Source organism: Phaeoacremonium minimum, assembly GCF_000392275.1.
Source record: "Phaeoacremonium minimum UCRPA7 unplaced genomic scaffold PA7_03_scaffold_428, whole genome shotgun sequence".
Lineage (NCBI taxonomy): Eukaryota > Fungi > Ascomycota > Sordariomycetes > Togniniales > Togniniaceae > Phaeoacremonium > Phaeoacremonium minimum.
In genome coordinates, this window is record NW_006921330.1 from 68668 (window position 1) to 86348 (window position 17681).

The 17681-nt window shown below is 50.7% G+C and overlaps 5 protein-coding genes across 5 annotated transcripts; 3 read left to right on the top strand and 2 right to left on the bottom strand.

Annotated features, from left to right (window-relative positions):
• Positions 1-492: 492 nt before the first annotated feature.
• Positions 493-2594, bottom strand: UCRPA7_5699 (putative signal recognition particle receptor subunit alpha protein; the record flags this gene model as incomplete). The annotated part of the gene is made up of 3 exons (XM_007918243.1): positions 493-738; positions 805-2329; positions 2398-2594. 3 exons carry the CDS (start codon positions 2592-2594, stop codon positions 493-495), a joined length of 1968 nt encoding a protein of 655 aa, XP_007916434.1.
• Positions 2595-3056: 462 nt separating this feature from the next.
• Positions 3057-4130, top strand: UCRPA7_5700 (putative hrf1 domain-containing protein; the record flags this gene model as incomplete). The annotated part of the gene is made up of 3 exons (XM_007918244.1): positions 3057-3335; positions 3389-3916; positions 3969-4130. The coding sequence occupies 3 exons, from the start codon at positions 3057-3059 to the stop codon at positions 4128-4130; spliced, it is 969 nt and encodes a 322-aa protein (XP_007916435.1).
• Positions 4131-5154: 1024 nt separating this feature from the next.
• UCRPA7_5701 (putative integral membrane mpv17 pmp22 protein) lies at positions 5155-5784 on the top strand (the record flags this gene model as incomplete). Its single annotated transcript, XM_007918245.1, has 2 exons — positions 5155-5157; positions 5251-5784. The coding sequence occupies 2 exons, from the start codon at positions 5155-5157 to the stop codon at positions 5782-5784; spliced, it is 537 nt and encodes a 178-aa protein (XP_007916436.1).
• Positions 5785-7194: 1410 nt separating this feature from the next.
• UCRPA7_5702 (putative ankyrin and het domain protein) lies at positions 7195-10038 on the top strand (the record flags this gene model as incomplete). The annotated part of the gene is made up of 1 exon (XM_007918246.1): positions 7195-10038. The coding sequence occupies one exon, from the start codon at positions 7195-7197 to the stop codon at positions 10036-10038; it is 2844 nt and encodes a 947-aa protein (XP_007916437.1).
• Positions 10039-10240: 202 nt separating this feature from the next.
• Positions 10241-17408, bottom strand: UCRPA7_5703 (putative polyketide synthase protein; the record flags this gene model as incomplete). The annotated part of the gene is made up of 11 exons (XM_007918247.1): positions 10241-11092; positions 11148-11776; positions 11828-14307; positions 14357-15546; positions 15884-16236; positions 16297-16537; positions 16603-16805; positions 16856-16921; positions 16975-17062; positions 17113-17169; positions 17220-17408. 11 exons carry the CDS (start codon positions 17406-17408, stop codon positions 10241-10243), a joined length of 6348 nt encoding a protein of 2115 aa, XP_007916438.1.
• Between the last annotated feature and the right edge of the window lie 273 nt (positions 17409-17681).

A 17681-nucleotide genomic window follows, 5' to 3' on the forward strand; every position in this document is an offset into this window, starting at 1 on the left:
AGGCTTCTGGGGATGAAGCAATCTAAGAGAGGAGTTGACGAGTGTTGGTGGCTTGGGATGGGATGGATAAGACGGGATGGACTTTGTGATGAATGGGTGTAGAGTTCTGCTCCGCTGATGATAGAGAATCGCACCACGATCTTACGCGTTGAGATGATAACATATATGGCTACCATACTCCTAGGTCTTAATTTGCATTTGGTGATATAAGAAATGCTCTGGAATGTCGGGTTGGGATTTACGGGATCGCTGGCTGCACCTACCTCCTAGCTACCTTTAATGAGACTGCCGCTACTACTCCTTATATGTTCGTCCTTTTAGGGGCAGCGAATTACATGTGTTCGTTTCGACTTTTGCCTGGAAACCTAATGCTTAGGAGTCGTTATTGTAGAAGGCTAGACATGACTACGCAAAGTTACTCCTTGACATATCACATGGAATTGAAGCAAGAGAGTCAAGAGATATGATTCGGACTCATAAGACGCTTTGTCATTAATTATTACTGAGGAGCTTCTCGACCGCCCACTTCACCGAGAAGTTGCGGAGATCCGAATAGTGCTGTCCAACTCCCACAAACAGAACGGGCACGTTCGTCGCGTGGACCAGACTGACCAGCGTGCCGACCATGTCGCCGACGGTATCGCACTTGGAGATGATAAACCCGTCCAGGGAGCGCGTTGCCCCAAACGCTTCGTTGAAGTTCCGAGCTTGAGCGACGGAGTCTGTGCCCACCAGAGCCTGTAGGAATATAGTGTTAGACATGATGAAGAATGTAAGGTGAAGGCAAAAAGGGGGGCTACTCACCTCGCCAACCATGAGGATCTTGTCGGGGTTTGCGAACTTGGCGAACTTCTCCAGAGACGACATGAGACGCTGGTCATTGTGTCGTCTCCCAGCCGTGTCGATGAGCACGACATCGTATCCCTCCTGAGCCGCGAAGGTCACGGCGTCTTTGGCAACGGTGGCGGCGTCCTTGCCGTAGCCCTTCTGGTATAGCTCGACCTTGCCACCCTCTCGCACCGTCAATTCTTTCAGGTTGCGGACGTGCACAGCAAGCTGCTCAACAGCTCCCGACCTGAAAGTATCTCCGGCGGCAATGAGCACTTTGTACTTGTTCTGCAGCAAGAAGAAGCAGATCTTGGACAGATTTGTCGACTTGCCGACGCCGTTGACACCGACGATAGAGATGACGTACGGACGTGCCTTGCGCAGTGAAGTCGCAGATGGTGCGGTAATTGAGTCGATCTCACGAAGAAGATCGAGGGAGGAGGTTGGGGTGAGCATCTTTGTGAGCGACGCCTCCATGGCGCTCTGTATCCTGGTGTTGATGCTCTCAAAGTTACCAGTCTTCACGCCAATAAGCTCCTTCTCAACACCTTCACACAGCCGCACAGCGGCTTCTCTCGCAACATTCTTCCGTAGAAGATGGTCCTCCATGCCCTTCATGGCTTTATCGAGCTCTTCCTTCGTCAACGTCTTTCCACCGACAACATTCCGGAACAGTCCGCCAATCGTGCTAAGCGACGAGCCAAGTAATCCGCCTGCGGAGTCTGGCTTCGAGGAAGCGTTCTTAGCCTCTGCTTCCGCCAAAATCGAGTGCACCTCATCGCCCAAGTCCTTCAGGACGAATTTGCCCTTGGTCTTTGAACCCCATGTTGATGCGTCAACTTCCTCAAGGGCTGTCGATCGACCAAGTGCCTCAGCTTCACTATCGCTGGTAATAGCATTCGCGGCCGAGTAATCAAGCTGGACGTCATCCTCCTCGTCAGCGAAACCATCCGCATCCCACTTGCGACCCTTCTTCGCAGCCTTGGAGCTCTTCGCCCGCCTGCCTATTGACTCGTCGCCCGATGATGCCGGTGCCGAATTATTGTGCTGCGCCTTCCTCGCTCTTCGCGAAATCTTTGCGATCGGTCCGCCCTTGGCTGTGACGAGGTGGCCACCTCCCGGGGTGGACGGCCGGGATGTCGTCGGAGATACGATGGGTGTGGAGTCGGCCGACTTGTCCTCCTTATGACCTCTGTATTGTAGACCGGAGGGCGGTTCATCGCCGAAGTTGCCGGAGGCTTTCTCATCCTGCACGGTGAATGGGGCACCGCCAGCTTTGGCATCCCCCTTGCTACTGGATTTCTCTAGCTCTTGTAGCTGCTGGTCGAAGTACTCGTCGAAGCCATTGCACTCGACGATTGTGGTATTCGGCTTCGTGAGCTGGTCGCCGTACAGATTGACATAGATCGTCTTGATGTTATCTACCAGCTTATCGATCCAGGATAGGTGAAGCAGTGATCGGTAGACAGCCTTGTAGGTCCGAGTTAGCATCTCCATCGTACTATACAGACATCGTAGGGGTAAAGCCATACAACGAATATTATGCCCAGCTCCTTGACGAAGGTATACCTGAGAGTATGCTGCTCGGTCTTATAGGGTGGGTTGGTCGCTGCTGAGTTGGTCTCCTTAATCCCTCCCGTAGAGCTCTTCTCCTCGATGAACACATCCGCTATGAAATTATTGATGATGGATGGATTGACTGGCGCATAGGTGCGCGACCACAGCACCACACCGGAGGTGGTGAGAATTTCGAAGGTGTCCAACATGGCGATTGCAAGCTCAGCACATCGAGTTCTAAGCACAATCGGGTTATTCTGTTGGGCAGAGGAGAGGAGAGGAAGGCGACGAGAGAAGTGCTGGTGGTAGGATGGTGAGAGAGATCTGGGCCTGTCTGGCAGGTCCTACGCAATTCGGTGGCGCCGAAGGTGTGGTGGCTTCTCCGATAAGGCCATCTTTGGTGCACTGATAGGCGCCGGAAGCACCAATTATCCGCGCTAACAGGCCAAAATGACAGCATCAGGAGTCGCCGCTTAGGTAGTGCAGTGCACAGCTTCTATTCAAGACACATGTCAAAGACACCGCGATCTCTTGTTGCCTGGGGACAGCCACCTTCTCTCTAGCTTGCACCCCTGGACTCCTTCCTTTATTATTACTACTCTTTGGCATGACATTGTGATTGTGCTCAATCTACAACTCTCGGCGCCTTTCTCTTCTTTCCGACCTTCACGATGCAGCGCTCAAGTTACGGCCAGTCTCCGCCGCTTCACCATCCCGTCCCGCAACACGTTTCTACCGTCCCTCAACTGCGATCCCCTCCGCCTCCTGTGGGATCCCAGCCGCAATCCCAGAACTATGGCAGCCCATATCAGCAGCAGCAGGCCGGTGGTATGCCAGCAGGGAATATGTTTGGACAATATGGCAACTTCATGAACGACCCAGCCGCGCAAGTCGCGGCGCATTTTTCGCAGACCGCATTCAAGCAAGGACAGGAATACATCGAGCAAAATGTACGAACCAGCCAGTTTCGATACAGCTTCGCTCCAGCTAACAGATTGCCCAGGTGAATCGATATGTCAACGTGTCCGCACTCAAGCACTACTTCAATGTCACGAATTACTACGTCATAAACAAACTCTTCCTCGTCTTGTTCCCCTGGCGCCATAAGCCATGGTCGCGCAAGCAAGCTGTTGGGCCCAATGGACAAGAAGGGTGGTATCTTCCGCCGAGAGACGACATCAACAGCCCAGACATGTACATACCCGTCATGTCGCTCGTTACCTACATCCTCCTGTCCACCCTGATTGCGGGTCTCCGTGGTCAATTTCAGCCAGAGCTGCTAGGGTACACAGCGACAACCGCGCTGGTGGTGGTTATCATTGAGCTTCTGATCCTATACCTTGGCTGCTATCTTCTCAGCATCTCGAACACGTCGCAGCTCTTGGATCTAGTTGCATACTCCGGCTACAAGTTTGTCGGCGTTATCGTCACGATCGCCGTAGCGGAGATTGTAAATGCCGGAAAGGGCACTGGTGGCTGGGTAGGCTGGTCGGTGTTCATCTACACTTTCTTGGCGAACTCGTTGTTCCTGGTACGTCAACTCCACAATCCTCTTGGCTTGAGTTAAGCTGACTTTGATTTAGATGCGCTCTCTGAAGTACGTCCTACTTCCTGAGACCAATGGCGCCAGTGGGGGAAGCATGCAGACGGACACAAGGACGAAGCGCAGCCAACGCACGCAGTTCCTGTTCTTCTACTCTTACGTTATCCAACTCCTTTTCATGTGGATATTGACTAGGGCATAATCACCTGCAGGAGGCTCGTGGGCCATCAGTGCACGCACGGCTGGAAATTGGAATGCAAAAAGGACGGACGCATACGGGGAACCATGATAGCATTAGAGGAACCTGTACAAAAACGAACTAATGATAGTGAAACTCATCGATCACAATGAACCATGTATATTACCATTTACAATTAGGAAAAAGAAAACGCCAATGTACTCTATTACGCCCGCTTATATTGGGAGCAACTTCACGGTGAGATCTATGTCGGGTTGTATCTCATCGTAGCATAACGACCTAATGGCGATTCTGGCCAGATGCTTGGGGGGTTGTGACAGGATGGTTGGTTGAGAGCCATTTTGAAGTGCTTGAGTCTCGTTTCTAAGTCAAAGGTTTGTTAAGCAATCGGGAAAGGCTCACCAACCACCAAAGATGCCCTAAGCCAGAAAAGCCCGAACGTCGGCGGCCTGCCTGACCCGCTCCTACCAGCATCCTCCTATCAAACCATCAATCAAACAGGTGTCATCTTCACCTTCTATTATTCTGGATATTTAGGCAAGCCGTCGCAGCACTTTAATGCTGTTGATTTGCCTTCAAAAGACCGTGTTCAAAGACTCGCTTGACGTCACCAGCCAGACGTGCGATAGTCCGCTCGCCTAAGACATTGCCAAGGCCACGTCTTCTCTTGTAAAACACCAACTTCGGCAGTTACTTGCCTTCATTCAGTCAACATTATATCAAGGCTTTGCAAAGAGTTCAGAAGAGAATATGGCATTGCCTCCAATTGTCTCGGCGACGGTGCAGTCAGCCGTTCTAAGTGCTACATCGAATATTCTCGCTCAAGCTATCACGGCATACAGGCAAGAAGTAGGTTGTACCCGTCTTCCTCTCCAGACATTCAGTTGCGCTTCGATCGGGAGCTCATGCGGCATCCCATCTCCCTTCCATTGCTAACAGATCTGGTCCAGGCTGCATTTGTCATAGATTGGGTGCCGGTGTTACAATTCTTTCTCTTCACGATTATCATCACACCGCCAAACTTTTTATGGTAAGGATCTTGAAAGTTACGAGGAAGCCTCGGCAGTTGCGTCTTCTGAAGTATCAAGGACGTGGCGATGAATTCCACGCTTCTGTGATTTAGGCAGCACTGACAGGATACAGGCAAGATTTCCTTGAATCGAGCTTTCCGGCGACTCATGTCAGCCCTACCAATGAGGCCCTCGCCTCGGCCGCCAAGGGCGACGAGAAGGAGCTTGATAGGGAGGCAAAGGAGGGACGTCTAGTCGAGCCCAAGTTAAACATCAAGAACACTCTGATCAAGTTCGTCCTGGACCAGTCCATTGGCGCCGCTGTCAATACTTTCGCGTTCTCCATGTTCATCCACTCCATCAAAGAAGCAATGTCGGGCCGACCCGAGCACTTGGCTGGCCCGGAAGGGAGCGTCGCATACTTGCTCTCGGGCAAGTCTATTGACTACAGCAGGGTTGACTGGACTTCGATCGTCGCGAAGTCCCACGCGGAGTTCTTCAGCATCATGTCGGCGGGGTTGAGGTTATGGCCCTTTGTGAGTCTGGTCAACTTTGCCTTTGTCAAGAGCGTCGAAGGCAGAAACCTCATCGGCAGTCTGGCCGGTGTTGGCTGGGGTATCTACATGAGTCTTTTCGCCGCTCAATAGTGATGCGCGACTTTCAGGCAGATGTCTAGACGACGTCATTCACCGTCGAAGTAGATTTAATAGCTGGGCCAGTAAGACATCGTGCTGCTTGTTTGTCTAGACTCGATCAACGACTTCTCCGGCGCGCCGAGTATGACCGGTCGAAAGAAGCGCCCTGGGAACGGAAGGACGGATATTCGGCATGTTGTGAACTCATGGAGGTTCTGTGTACGGGATGTAGGCGAACAAGGCAACCTCACCTTTCCTAAGTCGGCCGTCCCCTCTGAGCTGGCGAGTTTGGCCATCAACAATACACTGTAGTTCCTGTTATACACACCGAAATGATGGCGCTACTGCCCCACCCCTACCTTGGGTAGTCTGTAGAGATGACTTGGTTGAGTCAAATCACCGATTGAGTTACTTGTTGCCTGTTGATTCGCATGTCCAATTTCTAGACGCTTGATGCGGGTTGCTGAACCTAGGTCGCATCGCGCGTCAGCCGCAGTGGTACTGGGCCCAAAAAGCAATTCCTCACTATACCAATAGCAGCCCTGCCCATCTTAATCCATTTGATGTATACCCCGTGGAGGAGGTTGGGGTGGCAAGAGATGGGGGCCTTGTGGCGTCAATAGCTCATTGGAGCGCACAACAAATCAAGGTACTTCTCCGTCAGGGCAATAAAGGTAGCTCGACAAGGGTATCATAACCTTTTCAACGAGTGCTTAATAGCTTTACGCAACTGAGGGAGCAACAGCAAAGAAACAGAGTCCTCAGACATTGATGCGTATAGGTATATAACTCTCGTGACTTGGTACTATGGCTCTCGAAGTATCAACGTTTGTTATCCTCGTGAAGGAGTAGAAAGCGTCCAATGCCGTTCCTATTCTTGGATCGCTTTCAGCTGCAGCTCCGGGAAGTCCGCACATCCCACACACCATGGGAATGGTACGGAGTACAACGAGGCCAGCAGCCTTGCCAAGGATTGCGGCTAATGTCCAACACCAAACCAGGTACAGGTACCTCCAACAGAACAAAATCTCATGAGACGAGGAGTGGGGATTCCCATCCATCTCGATGACCACAAGCGCGGTTCTCGTCTGCATATGACATCTAACGACAGGGATATTGGGCTACTCTCCTGCAGCACGGCGAACCGGCGACGATCTGGGTCGCAGCCTCGCGGTGAACTAGCCGAGAACGACGCCGCCCATTGGCAAAAGCAATTACTAAAGAACTTTCAACTTGAGGTGTAGGTTACTGTAAGGGGAATGGGTGTGGCACCTGACATCTGCAGGAGGCGCTGAGATTATGGACATAAATGTCGCGCGTTCTCACTCCAGCGCCACAGATCGTCAAACACCATGTAAGTCATTCGCTGGCATTTCACCACTCTCCTTACCTTCTTTTTTTGTAATCCAGTCCTCTTCCACCATGCCTCACCGTGAGGATGCCTTCGAGATTGATGACAAGGACTCTCGAATCGTCTCATTTAACGAGAAACAAACAGACTACGAGGTATTTTCCTATAAAAGTCTTCGGAACCTGAAGAAAAACGTTAGACTCCTTAAGATATTACCGGGAGACCACTCCAACCCCAACGTCTACTGTCAGCTCTTCGAAGCAGAGATAGGCGACGATGGCGTCTACATGCCCTCCAATGACCCGACCAAAAGCACACCTCGCAAGATAGAATATGAAGCCCTCTCTTGGTGCTGGCCACAAGACGGGAAACAAGACCACCAGATTCTGCTACAGACCGAGGACCAAGTCCAGCGCAAGCGCGCGTCGGACGAGCTCGTCTGGGCACTCAAGTACCTGCGCTACCCAGATAAAAGTCGCAACCTGTGGATTGACGCGATATGCATCGACCAAGACAATACATCAGAGCGAAACCACCAAGTCGAAAACATGGCCAAGATCTACAGCTTCGCAGAGCGTGTGTGCGTCTGGCTTGGAAAGGCCACCGACTCCAGCAAGCTAGCCATCAAATTCATCAAAGAGGAGATCATGCAGCTGCAGAACTTCGATGAACTGTGTGCGAACGATAAGAATGCCGAGAAGTGGCAGTGTCTCCTGACTTTGATGCAGCGTCGATGGTTTTCACGGCGGTGGGTGGTCCAGGAGATTGCTCTGGCGAAGCAGGCCACTGTCTACTGTGGTCCAGACACAATTCCCTGGAAGGACTTTGCTGTCGCTGTAGAGCTCTTCGTGGAGGTGGAAACGGCGACTCATCGGTTGTCTGAAGTCATGCAAAAGGACCCGCGGTTCTATCACGTCCCTGGATGGTTCGAGTACGTCTCGGAGCTGGGGGCTAGTCTCCTCGTGCAGGCCACTGGAAAGGTGTTCCGCGATAGAAAGACGGGCGACATCTTGAACAACAGGGAGGTTGACATATCATCAAGGCGGCCGTTGCTCAGTCTCGAATACTTAGTATCAAGCTTGTCAACATTCGATGTGACCGAGCCACGGGATGTCGTCTATTCGCTCTTGGCAATTGCCAAGGACACAACGCCATATGCAGCCGATGAGGGACCGGAGATCCCTCATGTCAAGACACAGAAGGCACTTGAGCATTGGACTGAACGGAAAAGGTATGTGGTCGACTACCAACGCTCGTACACAGAGGTCTGCAAGGATTTCATCAAGTTCTGTATCACAACATCCGAACCGTCTCGTGCTGTCGACATCATTTGCCGGCCTTGGGCCCCTGAGCCCAAAGCGACTCAGAATATACAGACCGGTGTCAGAGAGGAAATGCCTCCACTGCCGTCATGGGTGCCACAGCTAACGGGTGCACCATTTGCAATGTTTCCGACCTCTGGCAGGACAGGCCCAAACATGTCAAGGAAAAATGCCGACACTCTAGTAGGAATGCCGATGCTAGGTCAACGTAGTTACAATGCTGCTCTAACAAGGGGCGTCGACTTAGACGCTTTGTCCTGGAGAGACCGAATGAACATGGAGAGCAATCCACATTTCAGCATGTATATCAAGGGCTTCGTTTTGGATGAGATATCTGATATCGAAAGTGCCTCTCAGAACGGCGCGATCCCTGAAGAGTGGCTTCAGCTAGCAAACTGGGAAACACCTCGCAAAGCGAACAAGGACGAGCCACCGCCAGAGTTCTGGCGCACTATAGTTGCCGATCGTGGACGAGATGGGCGAAATCCGCCAGTATACTATGCGAAAGCATGTAAAGAGTCTGTCATTAAAGGCGGTATTGGTGGTGGCGCGGTCAACACTGGAGACTTGATACACAACGAGCGAAACTCCATCATTGCCCAATTCTGCCGCAGAGTACAAGCAGTGATATGGAACCGCTCGTTGATCAAGACGAAGGCTGGCCACCTTGGTATTGCTAACAAGAATGCCAAGGTCGGCGATAAAATCTGTATCTTATATGGCTGCAGCGTCCCGGTCGTCTTGAGACAATGCCCTGAACCTAAGACGGAAGAGCAAATCAAGGAGGAGGCAAGCTATGATAGGCTCTATGCAGTGGAAAAGGCTTTGGTAGCAGGACAGCGTCGATCAAAAAGGGTAGAAGAGCGGAAGCAACACTACCGTGAAAGATGCGAAGAGTCGGAGAGGATGAAAGAGGTAATTGAAGACAAAGAGAGAAGACAGCGTGGGAGACCAATGCCGAAACTAAATCCTAAGGAGAAAGAAATATTAGAATGGAAGGATGAAGTTCCGCGCCAAACGCGTGATCTGGAGGAAAGACTTGAAGCAGAGCTGGATGACAAGATGAGAAATGAGCTCGAAGTCTGGTTAAGGATGCAGTCAAAGAAGGAATCCCAACCGACGATGCCTCCGGGAGAGCAAGATCTGCTTCGGCGCGTTCAAACGCAGCCTCCAGCTGCACAACCCCCTAGTGTGCCTAATCAGCAAGTCAACGGTACCCGACAGACCGCAGGAAGCGAGCCGAATGGCGATGTTCCTCGAAACAGAGACAATGGGCGGAGCAAGAGGATTCGTCTCAGTGAAATGGGCGAGGCGGACCGTCACCATGCTATCAAGGAGAGCAAGTGGCGCCTACAGGAGCGTAAGAAAGCGTCCGAGAAACGAAAGGCTACTGTCGAAGAGATCCTTGACGATCATCGAGTTGGAAAAAAGAGATCGGGTGAAGGGAAGAAGAACGCGCAGCCTAATCGAGAAGATGATAAATGGTTCTATACCTTCCTCGGAGAATGTTATATTCACGGAATGATGGATGGCGAAGCAATGGGCTATTTTAACAACAATGGACTTCACTCTAGTGTATTTGAAATGCGATGATAGTAATTATCATCGCTATTGAGAAACCTGGCTAATTGCACCATTCACCAGTTGCGATGAGGTGCTTCACGAGGATCATCTATAATACCATCTACTGCGGTGTGGTCTAAGCTGTTTGTTTATTAAGGGGTTGAGGACACAGCCTTCTAATCGTTCGGTCGTTCGCTCTATTATACTCGTAACAGTCATTAATCGTCACCAATCACTCCTCCGCCTCCTCGATGTAACCACCCTTGGTCGCGATGGTCTTGGCCAGCTCCAGGATGGAGCTGGCGCCCATGACTTCCATGTCGGTCAGCTTCACAGCCACGTTCCGGAACACCCAGTTTCTGATATTAGTTGCGACCAGAGAATCTACGCCGTAGATGCTTAGAGACTTGGAGTCATCAATTTCTGATGGCTCCATGTTGAGAGATGGTGCAAGAAAGTTGATTAGAGCTGTGCATACAATGCGGCTTGCTTCATCAAGTCCGGTTGTGGCGCGCAATGCAACCTTGATCGACTCGACAGACTGCTTGGAGCCATCTTCTGTTGGTACCTCAGGGGGTAGGTCGACCTGGTTCAATCGCTTGAACAATGCCGTCCGAGTCCAGTACGGATCTGAAGGCCTGTTCTGCATTATCAGACCACCTGTACCGACACCAGTGACAATTTGAGCAGGGAGTGGACGGTCTCGCATCACTGATCCAGCAATGGCACGTTCGACTAGAAATCTGAAGTCTTCTATCCGAATTCCGAAGAAGCCGCTGGATTTCAGAATGTCCAAAGTTGCCTCGTCTTCCGCAACCATGCCTGCGCCAAGAATGGGACCCAGATCCAGAGATACTGTATGAAGTCCACGAGCCTTTCTGTGACGTGCCAGCGCATCCTGGAAATTGTTTCCAGCCGCGTAGTTCGCCTGTCCACGGTTACCAATAACGCCGGCGGCGCTCGAGAGAAATATCATGAAATCCATTGTGTCGGGGAGCACCAAATGGAGGTTCCATGAACCTTTAATCTTGGGCAAAGTAGCTGTCATCCAGTCGTCATAGGACATATTTTCGAAGATAGAGTCCTATGATGCATTCATTAGTTCGTGAGAGCCGTACAGAGTGTGATAATTAGCATACCCTGAGGACAGCAGCAGCCTGAATAACCCCCTTGATCCTTGGCATTTCCTCCTCTTTCATGCGCTCAATGGTAGAGACAAGCTGTGATCTATCGCTTATGTCGACTGCGTATGCCTTGGCACGGATACCCTGGCGGTGCAGTTTTGACAAGAAACTACGACTCGATTCATCTGTTCCACCGGATCGAGAGAAGAAGGCGAGGTGGCGCGCACCCATTGAGACAAGAAGCTTGGCGACAGTGCGTCCTAGGCCGCCAAACCCCCCAACGATGACATAGGATGCCCCAGGATCCAGATGAATCTCTGTCATGGGATTGAAAGCCGTCTGGACGATCGAAGCTGGGGAGATTGAGATGGTGAAAGCACCCATATATGGATCTTCTTGCATCTTGTGGAAGGTCTTGGTCAGATTAGAGACATCGCAGGACTGGCTGATTGAGATTGACGATGTATCGAGCTTTTCTTTAAGCACCATCTTGACTTCGTGTATTAGCCTTTGTATTAGTTTAGGACGTTGCTGGATAAGCTTTCGAAGATCAATGTTGACAATGGATGCTGTGCTTTGAAACCCTCCACTCGTCTGAGGTCTAACGTTGTCATCCCTGGTCGACGTCTGGATGATGTATCCGCCTGAAGACTCAATTAGCATTGATTAGTTGTAGGCTGATACCCATAACCTACAGTCATTGACACATTGATGGTCCAAATTCTGAGTCTCTGGTGTCGATCCGAACACTATGTGGACTCCTCGACCACCTGTGAGCCGACGGACACTTGACTTGACACGATCTCTGGATGTATTAACGATATCATCCTCACCAATACCGCCACAGCGTATCAAGTAATCCCGCTGCTTATCTGTTGTGACACCCGCAATCACACGAGCCTTCCAGCTCCGAGCAAGGCTCATCGCAGTCTGGCCCAGAGCGCTTGCGGCGGCATGGATGAACACAATATCATCATCAGCTAGCTGGCCTATGACGACCATTCCGTAATAAGCGGATACCAAGCACGAAGGGCTGTATCTAGGCATTTTGTCTTCATGCGTAGGAAGGATCTCGATGACATGCTCAGCCTTGATGATGGTGCGGGTTCTCAATGTGTCATGTGCCAATGCCGTGATAAGATGGCCAATTTCACAGGGGACCAGACCGTGATTAACAACATTGTTGCCGACTTTGACGACTTTACCAAAGATATCCGCACCAATGGAAGTCGCATGACCTTTCCCAAGGACAGTGTCTAGATCATCAGGAAATAATCGGGTAGAAATAATCTCCACACATATTTCATCAGGATTGAGATCACGCGAGACTTCATCATCTTCCTGGAAACGAATGCTGTCAATGTCACCAGGATTGCTGATTTCCACATTCAGGGCTCGCCTGGCTGCTGAAATTGGACATGTCTGCAATCGCTTGAACTTCGAAGGTCCTTCTTCGATAACATCGCTGAGATCCGATAAAATTGCCAGTCTTGGTACGTAAAGTCGTCCGCCTCGCTCAGCAAAATCCACTTCTGGGCTATCAGACGCAAGGAAACAACCACTCATCTGGTGGAGAATGTTAACAATCAGGTCTTCGGTGACACCCTTGATGATGGTCCAATACTGCTGGAGATCCAGAGTAAAGATTGCCTTGGATGAATCCTCTGAGCGAATGGTTCTTGCAAGGGCATGAAACGGTGCAGACAGCGGGTTGTCTACATCCATCTGGCCCCCGATCGTAATCCAGAGGAGTCCTGTTGTCGAAGTAAGGAGTTTTTGAAGTTTTTCAAACTTTGTCAAATTGAGGCCGAAGAAGACTGGGTTGCGCAGGTCTAAGTCAACAAGAGATATACAGAGCGTGTTCAAATCCCTCTCGAACAGGTTTGAAAACAATGTCGTGGTTACCGTGAAGCCGGCTCGCTCAAGGAGGCGATGAATAAGACAACACAAATCGCGACATTGCTCGTTGAAAAAGTCGTCAAACCCATCTGGTAGGATGAGAAGCACCGAATAAGCCTTCTTGCAAAGAGACTGGCAGACCTTTTCTTCTGGGATCTCAGTTGCGACATATGGTTCCCAGACAATCTGGCTGCACAGGTTCCGATGGAAAGGCAGAAACCCCGAGGAGCCTGACGTCGTGATGCTGGTGAACTTTACTCCCTCAGCAATAATGAGCGGAGCTCTCCATCTGCTGTCGGACATCGTAATATCAGCACGAGCCTCACGGAGACCTACCCGCTCAGCAGTAGCATATCCAGCAAGCTCCTCGCCTGCACCTCGAGGCATTGCAGCCGAGACAAAGATGCGCTTCATATATGACGGTACCATTGATTCATCTCCAATAGCAAAGACAGTCTGAAAAACCGAGTCAAGGAATGCTGGATGAATCAAGTGGTCGTACTCAAACTTAGCTGGCATCTTCGCTTTGGTGTCCGGGATGCGAACAACACTCGTACAAGCATTCTGATTCTTGCGAAGAGCAATGATGTTCCGGAAAAGAGGACCATAGTTCATGCCAATCGTATCGAGACGCTCGTAGAGTTGGCGAGGAATAATCTCCTTCTTGACTCGGCTTACGATTTCCTGGTACGTTAGTCTATACCAGTAGGGCGCGTCGAGAAGAGACACAACATCATCTTCTTCTCGACCATACAAGATCTTGTAGAATCCAGCGGCATTCTTCTGCCAAGGACCATCAAGGGCTTTGGTATAGATGGTGAATGCATACTCAGTTGAGGACACCTGATTTCCAGCGGTCATAGTCTTCATCATCTTGGCGTTGATCGCATGTTCCAGCCCATGCTCTGTTGATGGGATGACGATGGGCTTATGGATGACGAGGTCCAGGATCTCAAATCCAATAACGCTTAGGGACGAGTCGACTGACTGACGGGCCGCTTCTATAGCCATGGTCACCAGACCTGCAGCTGGATAAATGACCGTTTTCTGTACTTGGTGGTCAATCATCCAAGGATTCTCTGACATACGGAAAAATCCTCGCCAGCGCGGCTCCTGGGGTGTGGACTCCGAAGCTGGAGCACCGATTAAATCTTCACGGCCATGTCCTCGAAATCGCATGGCTTTTCCCATGTGTGATTCGTGCCAGTAAGTCTTGGAATGATTCCACGGATATGGCGGCAAGTCGATGAGAAGGCGTGGCGGGATATCTTCACGGCTATATGGTGTTAGATTTCGGGTTTCAACTCTCAAAGTAGGCAACGTACCTCTTGAAGCTCCAAGACAAGTCGACAGAACAGCCTTGTGCCCACAGCTTCCCAAAGACTTCAAGCGCCGTAATAGAGGCATCTTGATTTCGATTAAGCATCGAGAAACAAGGAGTAGAAGCCTTCTTCGGCGCGATCGCCTCCATATTCTCCCTCATTGGTCGTTGCAGAACAGCGGACGGGCCAATCTCCAAGATGATATCGGGTCGACAGGTGGTATACAAGTGAGTAAAAGCATCCTTGAAGAGCACTGGGGAGACAAGATTCAGAGCCCAATACTCCGGGCCCAAATCTTCGCTTGAGATAACTTTCCCGGTTACAGATGAGAACATCTGCGGGGCTTCCTCACTCCGGTTCGGAACAATATCAGAGATGGACTCTCTGTAGTGCTCTTCCAAGATTCTCATATGATGTGAATGATACGCGACCTTCACTTTAAGAAGGCGAGCGAAGATGTTATCGGCAACGAGCTTCGTGTGAAGTTCGAGAATCTGCTCCTCTTCTCCAGAGAGCGTGGCTGAAGCTGGACTGTTATGGCATGCAACGACAACAGTACCGGCTTTTACGTTGTCAACATAGGGTTGGACGTCCTCCCCGGAGAGACCAACAGCCAACATAGTACCCTTCATTTTCGGGTGATGATGCTTCAGGGATGAGGCGAGCTGTCCGCGCTTGAACGCAATCTTCCAAGCATCTTCATGATTCAGGTAGCCGGCAGCATAGGCTGCGGCAATCTCGCCTGATGAATGGCCAACAGTGGCTGTTGGAATGAGGCCTGAGCTCCTGAGCAAGTCCACAAGCGCGATCTGAATTGCGGTAGTTGCTGGCTGGGCTATGTCTGGATCGTGGATGCGGGACACTTTCTCGTCTTTCATCAACTCGTCATGCAGGATGAAATCGCTCTGCAATATCTTCTTAAGATACTTTGAGGCACCAATGACACTGTATGAGAATGTCTCGTACGCCATTAGCTCTCGGCCCATGGCAGACCATTGTGCGCCTTGTCCACAAAAGACGAGGGCAACTTTAGGCGCGCCCGAGCGGGTCACTTGCAGAGTGCTGTGATGCTGCATCTTCTTCAGCAAATCTGACCGGGACGAGGCGATGATGAAGGTCTTGTATTCCAGTGAAGATCTCCTGCTGAGCGTGTAGGCATAATTCGGCATCAATTCAACATCATGATGGCGATCCTGGATAAAAGGAGCATGTGAATCGAGAATTCTGCCAATTCCACTCTTCTCATGGGAAGACAACAAAAAGATCTGGGTCGGTCGAAAGTTCTTCAGAGGCACCATAGATTGGAGTAAATCGTCGCCTGGAGAGATGGTGCACTGATGCCGTCCACGAATTTGTCGTTTACTGAAATAATTGGCAGCATCGTCAAGGACTACATGAGCATTGGTGCCACCAAAGCCGAAACAGTTGACACTGACACGTCTTACACCTTTGGACGGCCAAGGCATTAGCCCAGTTGGCACCTAAATCGATCGTCAGAATTGTGTCCCACAACGTTCGAATTTCACTCACCTTAACGTTCCACTCCTTGAACTTGATCAGAGGGTTTCCAGGGGCTTCGAAATGCAAATTCTTGGGGATCTGGCCGCGTTCAACTATGAAAACAGCCTTGATCAAGCCAGCCACGCCTGCTGCACCCTCCAGATGGCCGATGTTAGGCTTGATGGAGCCCACAATAATCGGGTGTTCTCGCCTGTGATCTAAACAGAATGATTGGTGAATTGCAGATACTTCCTTAGGGTCACCGGCTTGCGTGCCGGTGCCATGGCATTCAACGTAGGCTGTCTTATCGGTATCAAGGCCGAAATCAGAGTAAAGACTCTTGATATTGGACACCTGCGCTTGAGTGCTGGGCATAGTAATTCCTAGAAAGGATCAATTAGCAAATTCTCAAGGGGAGGAATGGCAGATGTTGTTGAATTTACCGGGCGTTCGTCCGTCTTGGTTCGTCCGGGAGCCACGAATCACCGCACGGACAGTGTCATTGTCTCGGACAGCATCTTCGAGCCTCTTCAGAATAACAACTCCCACACCCTCTCCACGACCATAGCCATCAGCCTTCTCACTGAAGGTGAAGCAACGTCCGTTGGGACTCAAGAACTGTAGCTGGGTCATCGGCATCATGGTGGCTGGCGTGAGAATCATTCCAACGCCTCCGGCGATTGCCTTTTACGCAGTCAGTCATTTTCAATGATTTTGAACAACATGGGTAGCTGAAATAAGTCACATACCAATGACGATCTTCCCGATCGAAGATCTTGGCATCCATTGTGAACAGCAACCAAGCTTCCACTGCAACCCGTGTCAATAGTCTGGCTGGGCCCAGTAAGGTTGAAGAAGTGAGAAATTCGGTTGGCCAGAATGGCCGCGCCAGTTCCTGTGGCAGCGTATTGCGGAGAATTTGAATCGTCCCGCATACAAATTTGCTCGTAGTCTTAAGAGGCATCAGCACAATGAATTTGGCTCAATAGCCAACAGACTGACCTTTCACGAATGAGCCAATATTAACGGAGGTGTCGCTACCATCAAGGGATTCGATTGGAATTCCAGCTGATGAATAAAATTTAGTGAGATAGACGTGGTTGCAGAAGCTCTCATCTTACCACTCTCTATTGCCTCATATGTGGTCTCGAGCAGCACACGCTGCTGCGGATCGAGTGCCTTGGCTTCTGCGGCCGAGATGTTGAAGAACTGAGAATGTCAGCCACTCCACTCAAGATTTGTTGCTGGTATTTACTCACTGCAGCGTCGAATCCTGCGACATTGCCCTTGAGGAAATGCGCGCCCTTAAACGGGAGCTGAGGTTGAGTGTTAGTGAGGTCTTGACGCGCGAAGGGCTGCTACACACCGAGCCTTGACGATTACCACTTGGATGATGGAAACCCTCGATATTCAAACGATCGTGAGGAAACACGGACCACGCGTCTTCGCCTTTCTTGAGCATCGCCCAGAGGGCTTCTGGATTTGTGCCGTTTCCCGGAAATCGACACGCCAGGCCGATGATGGCGATATCACCGGACCTGGAGGATTCCTCCATCCTCCCGTCTGGCAGAGAAGCAGATCCACTTGTGTTGCTAACGTGAGAAAGCCCAGCAGAAAAATAGGCTCACTCGATGATGAGCAAGGATGGAGAACCTGTAGTCGCAGCTTGTTGTGCTGCGGATTACGGAGGAAAACGCGGTGCCTGTGGCTTCAAGGGTGGGATGGGTTTTGGGGAAGTTGGTGTGAAAACAATTTCATTGAGAATTAGGGCAAAGAGGAAATGAAAATTTTTGCAAAAGAAGATGGGCTGACAGGGAGATTCGACTAA